Source organism: Scyliorhinus torazame, chromosome 13, assembly GCF_047496885.1.
Source record: "Scyliorhinus torazame isolate Kashiwa2021f chromosome 13, sScyTor2.1, whole genome shotgun sequence".
Lineage (NCBI taxonomy): Eukaryota > Metazoa > Chordata > Chondrichthyes > Carcharhiniformes > Scyliorhinidae > Scyliorhinus > Scyliorhinus torazame.
This window is the reverse complement of record NC_092719.1, coordinates 39860629-39873142: the sequence shown is the minus strand read 5'-3', so window position 1 is coordinate 39873142 and position 12514 is coordinate 39860629. Positions and strand designations below refer to the sequence as shown.

At 41.8% G+C, this 12514-nt stretch overlaps 1 protein-coding gene across 4 annotated transcripts in view; it reads left to right on the top strand.

Annotated features, from left to right (window-relative positions):
* Positions 1-12514, top strand: part of LOC140387976 (voltage-dependent calcium channel subunit alpha-2/delta-1) — an 890358-nt gene that overhangs the window by 498557 nt on the left and 379287 nt on the right. For all 4 annotated transcript variants that reach the window (XM_072471400.1, XM_072471399.1, XM_072471398.1 and 1 more), the window contains one exon: positions 8703-8834. In XM_072471400.1, coding sequence (XP_072327501.1) covers positions 8703-8834 — 132 coding nt within the window. The remainder of the gene's footprint in view (positions 1-8702; positions 8835-12514) is intronic.

Genomic DNA, 12514 nt, shown 5'->3' with positions numbered 1-12514 from the left:
TGGTTAATAAGAACATGGATTCATATAGCACCTTTCAGGACCACAAGACACCTCAAATACAATGAAATACATTTTCTCCAATGTGTGGTAATGTAGAAATCAGAACAGCAAGTTCCCACAAATGACTGCATCATGATAACAACCAGATAACCTGTTTGGTGATGTTGATTGATGGTTACATACTGACTAGGACTCCAGGAATAAACCCCCTGCTTGGTTTGGAAAATCAAAATGAAGAATCAGTTTGGGTGGAGGTAAGAAAAAGCAAAGGAAACAACTCACAAGTGGGAGTAATTCATGGGCCGTCTAAAAATAGCTACACAGTAGGACAGAGTATGCTTGAAGAAATAATGGTGGCTTGCAAGAAAAATACTGCAAAAATCATTTGTGACTTTAATCTTCACATCAATTGGGAAATTAGAAAAGGGAGCCTGCAGCATGAGATCAAGAAATGTTTTTGCGACAGTTTCTTGGAGCAATGCATCCTGGAACCTACCATGGAACAGGTTATTTTAGACCTGGTAATGTATAATGCCACAAGATTAATTAACGTCTTAATAGTATCGGATCCTCTGCGCAAGAGTGATCATAACATGATAGAATCTCACATTTCATTCTGAGAAATGTGTATCCATAATTATGTTCTTAAACTTAAAGAGTATGAAGATAGAGTTGGCTAAAGTGGACTGGATAAATGTGTTAAACAGGAAGATGGTAGACAAGCAGTGGCAGACGTTTAAAGAAACATTTCATAACTCTTAACAGAGGTGTATTCTATTGAGGAAGAAAGACGCTACGAAAAGGATGGAGAATCCATGGCAAACCATAGAAGTTAAGCTGGTATCATTGAAAGAAAAGGCATTCAATGCTATGAAGATGCAGTACAGGGGGGTCCGTGTACATGATTCATAAACTGTCAACACGCAGGTCCAGCAAGTAACTAGGAAGGCAAATTGAACGTTGTTGTTTGTTGCAAGGGGGATAGTGTATAAATGTGGGAAAGTCTTGCTCTGGTTGTACAGGGTAGTGGAGAGACCACGCCTAGAGTACTGTGCATAGTTTTGATCATTTGCTTAAGGGGGGTTATATTTGCATTGGAATTAGTTTAGAGAAGGTTCATTAGGCATAATCCTGAGATGAAGGGTTTGGTTTATGAGGAAAGGTTGAGCAGGTTGGGCCTATATTCGTTGGAATTTAGAAGAATGAAATATGATCTTATTGAAACATGCAAGATTCTGAGGGGGTTTGACAGGGTAGATGTTTCCTCTTGTGTGGGAATATAGAACTAGAGGACATGGTTTCTAAATAAGGGCTCTCCCATTTAAGATGGCAATGGGGGGGGGGGGGGGGGATTCCTTCTCTCAGAGGGTCATTCGTTTTTGGAATTCACTTTCCCAGGGAGGAGTGTAGGCTGGGTCATTGAACATATTCCAGACTGAGTTAGACAGATTTTTCATTGACAATGCAGTCAAGGATTATTGTGGTGGGGAGGGGGTTTCAGGCAGGAAAGTGGGATTAAGGCCACAGTCAGATCAGCCATGATCTTACTGAATGGCAGAGAAGGCTCGATGGGCTGAATGGCCTACTGCTGCTCCAATTTATTATCTTTATTTCTTATGTTTGTAGTGCCATTATCATTGTGGCAGCCTGCCAAACAGACGCTGAAAGCGGTTTCCTCTCATTATCTGTCTTTGGCTGTAAATGGCACTATTGACTGTTTAGACACTGCTCACTTTTCCCAAATCTGTATCAAAATGTTAAATAGATTTAAGTACTTCAGAGGCTGACAGTCTGTCCAGAAGCCAATCTACTATTATGGTGGGCTTTCTGTGTGATGGTAAATATCCATGTACAGTATTATTGATGGCAACTTGTATTTAGAGTTCCAGTGCTCAGCAATCAAATCACCCTGATCCTGTGGTTATGCTTTCGCATAGAGGTTAATGAGGCTGAAATCTTGGGCTGTCAGAGAGCCACAATTACTATTGTAAGTCCTGGATCTATGGTTTACAGTATTAAGAGTGAGTAATGGCTAATGCTTTTCAGATTGTGCAAAGTCACCTCCAGTAATAATACCTATTAAATGTAGGTATGGACAGTTGACAGTACCAATAATTTTACGTCTTACGAATTTTTGCTATCTTCACATTATGTTAATTTTGAAGAATCATTCCTTTGCACATTAAGTTGTTGGTGTTCTCTCCATCGATTGACGCTGATTTATAGTTCTCCCATTTGGTTTCAAGTTTGCATATTATTCATTAATTGTTTACTGATTAATCGCCTTCTGCTGACCATCTAGACTGAATGAAAGGCTCCTCTCAGCTTTCAGAGATGGCGATGTGGTGGTCCCATCACTGGACTAGCAACCCAGAGCTCCAGACTAATGCCCAGGGGACATGGATTCAAATCCCACCATGGCAACTGATGGGATATAAATGCAATTAAAAAATATGTACACTAGAATTTAAATTAATGGTGACTATTAAACCTGTAAGGTTCACTAATGTCCTTTAACTTCCTCCATCCTTATCTCGTCTGCCCAATCTGTGGCTCCAGACACACAGCACTGTGCTTGACCTTTAACTGCTCTGAAGGGTGTTACGATTCAAGACGAGACCCTCTGCTTTGTTATGGTCCCTGATGAGGCCCCCCAGATTTGGTTGCAGTCTGTTTGGGGTCCACTGTTTTGTTGTTAAAGTCGATAAAATTTGTAATTCCAGTTACTTACTAAGGGAATAAAGCTACAAGATTCCACAGGTTGAATTAAATAGAATAAATTTTACTATACCAAAGTCAGCAAAGCAGACCGTCAACACTACCTCTTCTACGCTAACATTCAGAAATAGCATGAGTTAAATATGAATTAACAGACACTCTGTGGCAGAACGCACCACAAACTGCACATTAAATGGCCAACATACCAAGATAGTGTGGTACCCTCAATAACGAGTGTAAACAGTAAAGAAGGCTTTAATAAACTAAGAACTAGGCTAGAGCCGAGACGTGTGCTAACTGCTGCACTGCCCACAAGGCGGTCCCTTATATACGGCTCACAGATGGGCGGAGCCGGAGGCGGAGATCCCCAGGGTTCCAAGCCCAGTCTTAAAGGGGACATCACCTTACATGATGACGAGGGTACAGTGTTACAGTAACCGTTCATCACAGATAGATCCCCCTGAATTTTCTTAGCAACCAACCAGGCATCAGTGAGTCACAATGATTCTTTAAAACTCTCCCTCCTGAGGGATTTCAGTTCTTCTCTTTGAAAGAGCTACTTTGATCCTCAGCCGACAACAGCTCTACTCTGCACTGTCCGAGTTACGCAGGACAATCTTAACCCAAAAGGCAAAGAAATCCAGATTTCTCTCCAATCTACTCCCAGGTCCAGTCATCCTGGTCTTTTTTCCAGCTGAGTTGACCGCCTACCGATTCTTTATCACTTCTGTGTTGACCAAGTTACACTCCAGTGGCTAAACACAGGCCCGGTCCCAGCTTCTCAGTCACGCTGCTGCCAACAACTGCTTCTAGGCTTACCTGACCCCAAATCTTAGCAGCGTGGAGTTATGTGGCTTCCAGGGCCTCTCTGAGCCCCAGCACCCTCAGCAGCACAGCTAACAGCAGCACTACAGCTGCAAGGAGCGGGCTCTCCTCTTCATCTCACCTGACTAACTGCTGATCACTGACCCTTGAATTGACCTGTGTTATCTCTCAAAGGTTTCTGCCTCATTTACTAGGCAGGATCAAATGTATCAACCCTTGGTGAACTCTGTGCCTTACATGTCACAATCACCAGTCAACCAAGGGTCACTCCCCACGACTGCAATTTTGTACGGCTCAATCCCAAAAACACACAGACAAAAAATATCCCCAAAAATATAGATTTCAGCACAAGGGCAATTAGGCAACAATGCTGGCCTTGCCAGCAATGCCCACATCCCATGAAAGAATAAAAAAATAGCGGCCATTCTTTTTTTATGGAGAGTGTTAGGGTAGATTTTTCATTTTGAATGCATTTGACAATTCTAGTACAAATTGCAGCCAAAATGACACCCATTTTGAAAAGTGTTTTCCCTTCAACATTCTGCTCAATTTGACTTGCAGCCCAATGCCAAATCTGTGCATGATTGGGCTGTGTTTTAAAACGTAATTGTCTTTAGAACTTTTGCTTCAAAAATATTCCTTGATTTATTTAACATTGGCAACTTGGAAATGTTTGGTCATACAACTGCAAATGGTTCGATCACAAAACCCGAGCAGTTCAAGTCACACAGTCAAAGTGACACTTGCGAATGACTAAGAAACAAACTTTTTAAAACTATACACCAGTAAGTTTGTGTGGTGTTGGGTGTTCTGACACACAGATGAGCCAACACAGTTGTATATGGTACAACGCTTCTTTATTTAAACTCACTATTTACAGTTTGGTCTTTGCACTCTGCACGTGGGGGGCTCCCTGCTTGTGGTGTTTCAACAGCTCTTTCTTGTTCCCTTCTCCCCAGACCAACTGACCACCAGGTGTCGTGCTCGTGCTTTTTATGTGGTTGGTGTTCTTGTCTGTGATTGGTTGTGGTGTTGTGTACTCTGATTTGCCTGTTAGTGTGTCCATCATGATGTATGTGTTTGAATATCATGACAGTTTGGAGTATAGTATTGCGTTCCTCAGTAAACTTAAAATCATTCAAAACCTAGTCGGGCGGGAGGCAGCCGTTAGATCTCGCCCATAGTTACTCCATTACTTACCCCATAGCAAGCTGCATGCGGACCTCCACATGGTTTCCTTACAGGGATGATCTCAAGTCACGAGTGTGATGATCATTGGCCACGTTGCGTATCGCAGAACAGTAACAACATAACATTTCTATTCATCTTATAGGAACTGTCTTTCTAGGCCAAGGATATTAAAGCACACACTGTTGAGGGAACTATGTTTAAGTAATAGACATCTCCGGGGTTCCAATTTACAATATTATGTTTGAAAGTTGAGTTATGTGAATATCGTGCTGCTTCAATCACAGCCACACTTAAAAATCATTTGCTGTAGAGACCATTTTCAGAAATTCAATAGAGAACCAAAAAATGCGCTGACTATTCAACGGGCTCAACCAAATAGCATCTACTTAATTAATTATATGGTCACTTTTGTACAGAATATTGTGTGCCGAAATGACCATGTTGGACATGGGCTGAGTATAATTGCAGTTGATGACGTTTTCTCAATGAAATGTTTTTGGGATACGTTGGCGCACTTAATGCAAAGATGTCAGGAAACACAAAGCTGGAGACGCACACAGTAGGACATGCTGCGGTTCTGTCTGTCAGGAGCAGTTAAATAGCACTGAATAATCCAGTTCTCATGAAGTGTTAGACATTGCTGCACACGATGCTGAAAGGACACCTAGAATAAATCATCAACAGCATTTATATATTCATCACCACTGCTTGGAGGGAGTTTTGCCAGACCGTTGTATTGATTTCAATTTTATTAGAAAATTGAAATTGTTCTTGTCAAGGCTTTACAGTGTTGTGTCATTTACTGGTGATAAAAGAATGGAGATGCATATCTGGGAGAAATCACTGGGGACGGTGATGTTCCCCATTGCATGATGAAGTATTTCATTTTCTTTTGCTGTTTTGCGCTGATATTAATGTATTGATTTAAGTCAGACAAGAGCTGAAATCCTTCAACCAATTCCAAGCCTAGCCGGGACATACAGGACGGTTTTAGTGATGAATATTTGTCTGACAATCATTTTCTCACAACACAGCTTAACCGGCAACAATTGAAATATTACTTTTGTCTCTACAGCTTTGACTTTCTTCCCTTCCACATGGCGATTATAGCTGATTAAATTATGAAACAAAGAGAGCTAGTTTGGTAGCTTCAGTACCAAATTGTTTGAATCTGAATGCTGATTAAAGCTGGGATTCAAAATCAAGTTTAATTGTACCCTTGATGAAGGAGATTTTATACATCTCAACCAATGCAAGTCTTGAAATATGTATTTATCTCCCAATTTACAATTAATAGGTAATGTGTCAAGAGAGTTAAAGCGCACCCTGTTATTGCTTATTTTCTTTAATCTTCTTCCTTGATTCTCTCTTACTTCCTGAGGACTTCAGGCTTTTTGAAAATCCAAACTGATCGTTACTTCCACCTAATGATTATTTCCTGATTTACCTTGGGCGTGAATTAACGGAAACATTTCTAAGTGTCATTTTGGACGCGAAGGCGGGGTGTTTCCCGACAGCCAGGCCAGCAAGATTGGAGACCATATGTAACAGCACAGCACCGGAAATGAGCCCCCATGAGCACCTCGCCCTAAGGTTCCAAAGAGACTTTCCAGGGGGCGCCAACAAAATAATTGAGTGACAGGGCAGCAGGAGGTGGGCTAGGTGCCAGGTGGGAGCGGAGCGCAGCAGCCACCTGTGTAGCAGAGTAGTGCTTTTCAAACTTTTTTCCCGGGGACCCATTTTTACCAACTGGCCAATCTTCGGGACCCACGCCGACCGAACTTCGCGACCCTTGCCGGCCGACCTTCGCGATCCACGCCGGCTGACCTTCGCGGCCCACGCCAGCTGACCTTCGCTGCCCACGCCAGCCGACCTTTGCGACCCACCATTTTCTCTTACCTTGTTTGCTGCTGATGAAATGGAGGAATCGCAATCGCGCCCAAAGCACGTGATGTCGATGTTCGCGGGGATTGACCTGCTCTCTGCCTGCCTTCAGGCAGGAAGATTACATAGAATTTTTTAAAAAATCTTCTGCGTCTCTGATTGCACAAATTTGTGGGCAACAGCCGCAGCAGCCAGCTTTTAACCTTCGTTTGTTGTATTCCCAATTCTGGCCTCTTGTGCATTATATCCTTTGTTCCACAATTGGTGGCTGTACTGTCGGCTGCTATTGCCTTAAACTCTGGAAATTCGTCCTTAAACCACTTTGCCTCTTTAACTCTCTCTCTCTCACTTTCTTTAAGCCGCTCCGTCCGTCGCGGCGCTCCCGATTGCCCAAATTTGCATGCAGCTGCTGGCTTTTAACAATGCCGTCTGCGAATGGCCTTCAAAAAGGCCGCCACCATATTAAAAATATGTGGCCGCACTGCGCATGCGTGCCCGCTCATTGGTGCGCATGCACAGATATTTACGCGCTCGAGAGTGCCGCATCGGACGGCTCCGTGACCCTCCCGACACACGCCCGCAACCCACCTGCGGGTTGCGACCCCGACTTTGAAAATGTCTGTAGTAGAGGGTAGGCTGGCTACTTCCCCTAAGAGAGGAATGCTGAAAGCTGCATGAAGATTGCTGGTTAGACCCACTGTTACTTTGTGTAAGAGAGGATAAGGAGCAGTCACTGCACAGTGAGAAACAGAGGCATCCATATCACTGATATCTGTAAGTGAATTCTTAAAAGTAAGACTTAAAAAAACTTTATGTTCATTTTAAGCGTGTTATATGTTCTTATAATTTCTGCTGATTGTTGCATCTAGGTGCCAGAGTCTTAAGAATCAGAGCCAGACCTTGCGAAAGTGAAAGTAGGAAACACTTGCACACACAAAAGTATGATAGACGTTTGCAATTCTCTTCCTCAAATGGAAATTGGTGCTAGATCAATTGTTAACTTTAAAACTGAGATTAATAGATTTTTGTTATCCGACAGTATTAAGGGATTTGGGGCAATGATCGACTTCGATCCTGGATAATGTTTCTCTAATTTTGATTTGAGATCTGTAATTGCTAATCCCTTTGAAACAGATGGTAAAAAACTGTTGGAGGCAATAACTGTACTAAGAGCTCCTCTACTCCAGGAAAAGTAATCTTGAGTACTGTTGGAGGTACAGCTACTTTCTGTCCTCAGCACTGTCAGCAGAGAATGTGCATGATTAGCAGATTGGCAGACAATTCACTTGCCCAAACCTGCATGTTGGTCTGTGCCTTCGATGTGACTGACAAAATGGGGAGCTTCCTAGTTAGTTCTAGCTAATGCTCCAGAACATGGGAAATCTCAGCCATGCAGTCTTTTCTTGCCTCATGGCGTATTTCCTCCTCAATATTTTTCTGTCAGGTCACTACAACGTTCCTGAGGTGAAATTCCAATCAAACATCAGCAAAATATTGTCGGGAATAGTGAATACCCAGGTTTTGTCAGACTTGGAAAAACTTGACAATCTTTTGCTAAAGCATGAGGTTTGGTGACAAAGAGAGCGGCTGAAGAGTGTTGAACCAGGCTCTGGTGAACTCCCACCATCCGCCGATGTATTCCCTTCCAATTCCTCATGTAAGTGATAAAGGCAGTGTGAGTATAAAATGGAGAACCATTCTTGTGTAATGAATGGAATAATGACAAACTGTCAGAAGCTGGCACCAGCGACACAGGATGGAATCGATCTTGAGCAGTGAAGATATGATAAAAAGTTTATAACCTTCATTGATAATTGACGTTTTAATTCCTATTCCTGCATTTTTTTGTGACTGAAAGTACATTTTGTGCCTGATTTATTTTCTGATTAGCCGTACATTTTATCCGTGAAAACACTGTCTAAATTCCATGGATTCCTATTATGCACTGTAGGTTTAACTCATGACTAACTACCCGCATTCTATTACAGTCCAGAAATAATGAAACAGAATGAATAACCACTTTGACTTCAGTTCGGTGTTGGAGTAACAAGCTGATAATTAATCAAATGTTTATTTATTTGCAGCGACTATTGTTTTAAATGAGCTGAACTGGACTGCAGCGCTGGATCACGTTTTTAAGTTAAATAAAGATAAAGACCCGACATTAATGTGGCAGGTGTTTGGAAGTGCAACCGGCCTGGCTAGATATTATCCAGGTAAAGTAAAACTTTATAACATGAATATGTAGATAGTGTGGGAAATTGCAGTTTACAGGTGGCAATGTATAGATGCAATTACTACCTTTTATTGTACAAAGTTATACACTTCAATCCCTGTGAAAAGTGAATTGAATCATATTGAGTAGTTTGTTTGCCTAGAATCCTGGACCTTATTACAGTCCCCCTCCCCAACTGTCTTACTGAAAGCGTTTTGCTGAATCTTTGGAGTTAATGTAAAACAGGATTGTGTCAATTTTCATCTGATTTGACACATGATCCTCTTCATTTTCAATTCAACCTCATCGTTTTAATTGTATAACCATTTGTGGAGTGGACTCCTTTTCTGTTAGACTATAAATATACAAGAAAAATAAGATAGTTTTCATATTGCTCTCTTATTTTGTAGCTTAATCCGTTTTATACATACGGACATGCGAATTAGGAGCAGGTGTAGGCCACTCGATCCTTCGAGACTGCTCCACCATTCAATAAGATCATGGTTGATTTGATAATAGCCTCCTGCCTACCCCCGATAACCTTTCACCCCCTTGTTTATCAGAAATCTATCTACCTCGGTCTTGAAAACAATCAAAGACTCTGCTTCCACTGTTTTTTGAGAAAGTGTCCCAAAGCCTCACCAATCTTCTGTTTTAAATGGTGAGTCCTGGTTCTAGATTCTCTCACATGAGGAAACATCCCTTCCGCATCCACCCTATCACTCCCCCTTAGGATCTTGTATGTTTCAATCAAGTCCTCTATTACTCTTCTCAACTCTGGTGGATACAAACCTAGTTTGTCCAATCTTTCCTCATAAGACAACTTATTTACTACATTGAACCCCTTCTTTTTAATTTATACAACTCCAATGGTGTTGCACATTGGGAGTCAAGGCCATTGGGTCAGAATGGAGTAGAATGGGCAAGCAGTTAAAATTGAAAGGTTTCACTTTCCCACCTATGTCTACTGCTTTCTTATTTTAATCCGATTGGCTATGGAGGTAGTTGAGCTGCACACCGGGCTTGATTTGGGACCTCAGCAGAAATGCTAATCAGTGCTCTATGATAGCTAGAGGAATTAAATTCCATTTTTACTCTGGCCTAAGTGATGAAGTGATGTTTTGCCCACCAGGCTGGCAGTGGGTGAGGAGATGAAGGTAATCGAAGGCCCCTTCATGAACCTTCCATTCTGCATTCATACCCTTTCACCTTTGATGGTATGGAGGTGTGGGCTTTGCAGTGTGATAAATTTAGAATGCACATTTTCCATTATAGAATGGATGTAGGGATTCACAACAGAAAAGGTTGACAGGACACGCACACAGACATGAGACATTTTATTTAGCTTGGATGAATCTACTGATCTTCCAATATTAGTTTCAACAATTATACATCGAGGTCAACAGTGGTAATTGGCAGCTGCCTCAAAATCCTTGAAGCTTGGTCAATAATCTACTATTGGAATCTATTTTGGTTAACAGTTGAGTCAGAGGAACTTTCATACAGGCTACATTGCACTTCAATAATAGGCAGAGGGAGCAGAGATTATTCCAGGATTGTCCTCATGACAATTCAAAATAGTTTATAGTCACTTGGCAAGTTCAAGTTGTTTTATTGTGTATAAATTAACCTACAAGCTCACAAATGCAATAATTAACTAAGTTACTAGTTGTGTTGGTTGAAGGATAAATGTTGTCTTCTTGAACAGGCAGACATGTCTTTAGTTTGACATCCCCAATGGCACCTATAAGAATGTTCTTTGACTATCACACAACTATTCCCTGAATCAAAAACAATTGATTGTGGCACTAGCAATTTGTACCCATTACTCAATATTACAAAGGCTGTTGCAAATAGCTAAAGTAAACTTAAAGCACTACAGGTTGTCAAGATCCAAGACTTTGACAATTTGTTGACTTAAAATTCTTGTCTGTGCATCTCATTAGACTCATGTGACTCATTCAGCCTCTGAGGCACACAACTTGATTTCTCTGCTGTGCCCAGCTAGCTACTATAAGTAGGGGTGGAGGTAGACTTGCTGCAGGTGGCTTCAGTGTGTCTAATTTAGGAAGGGGCTGTTTGCTAGGCTTCTGCTCACCTTCATTTTCCAATGATTCCTGATAGAAGTGCTTGGATATTGATACCTGGTTTATACTCATCCATAAATATCTTCCACCTCCACCTCCTGCCCTGCAGTTTCATGACATATAAATACTCAATGTTGAGCCATAGATTTGAAAAGTGACCACTTGAGAAAGATGAGAGTGAGAATTTTAATCCCAGTAAAGAGTCAGAATATTCACGTGAAAGGTTTGGAGAGGTTGGGGCCTGGGGTTATTTGAGGTACTATTGGGGGGGGGGGGGGGGGGAGTGACAAAGGAGTAAAAACATAATTAGAATTTTTAAAAAAGCAACTTAAATTTATACAGTGCCTTTTAATATAATGAAACATCCCAAGGTGCTTCACAAGTGTAGTATTAAACAAGGTATAACACTGAGCCACATAAAGAGATATTGGTCAGGTTTCTCCAGTCTCCCAGCTGCATGTTTCTTGGCAGCGTGCTGTTCGCTGGCAGAGGTATTCTTCAGTCCCGCCACTTGTCAATGACATTTCCCACTGACACGCAGCAGGGAAAGCCGGGGGCGGGAAAGAGAATCCCAATGGCGGGAGAATTCCGGTCATTTGGTCAAGTCAATAAAACTTTGGGGCAAAATTCTCTGACTTGCCCGCACCATGATTCTTGGACGGAAACCCACGGGTGGGATATGCTTCCGGCAGGACCAGAGAATCCCGCTGCCAGCTAACAGTGGGAAAATTTCAGCCAACAATTCGTCACCACTCTCTCTTTTCTGACACTCAGCCAACTTCATATCCTTTTATTCCATGGGCTTCAACCTAGCTGACAGGCCTATTAGGTGGCACTTTATGAAATGCCTTCAGAAAGTCCATGTAGAACACATCAACTGCATTATCCTAATCAACTCTCTCTGTTACTTTATTGAAAAACTCAATCAAATAATTGAAACACTACTTGCCCTTCAAAAATCTATGCTGTTATTTCAGACGCTGCCTTAAAGCCTGTCACCAATAATCAAGCCGTTTATCGTGGTTCTGTGAGCCCAGAGATGAATCAGCGTCTTGATCTCATTCCCTGGCATTTGTTACATTTTGTATTATCAGTTGAACATATTTTGTACATTTGCTGTGCAGTCATCATCTTCCCTTAATCTCTGTGCCCCTGATATCTGATGGTATTTGTACAAGAGGATTATCTGCTGTGACACCATTACTGCTGGTTTACTGAAGAGTGATCTGCAGTTATTGAAAATTTTATGTCCAGCATAATGAAATTATTGATTGGGAGTTTCATGCCTCAGTACGTCGTTGTTGGTTTCAGATTGGTTTTGCTGAAGTAATATGTTACCCAGCAGGCATGAGACTGGAGGACTGAACGTTGTTTTATCTATTGGCAGATATGAGCGAGTCAGGGGTCACATCGCTGGGTTGGTTATTCTCAGTTTTTTAAACTTGCTTTTAGGGGTGGTGCTATGAGGTTAGCGATGTTTAAACCAGTGTGCAAATCATTCCCAAGCACTCTTCACCATCTCCTAATGTGCCAGGTGGTAGATGGTTCCCCCACTCTTTATGCCAGGAACTCTGTGAGGAATGGGCAAAGGAAA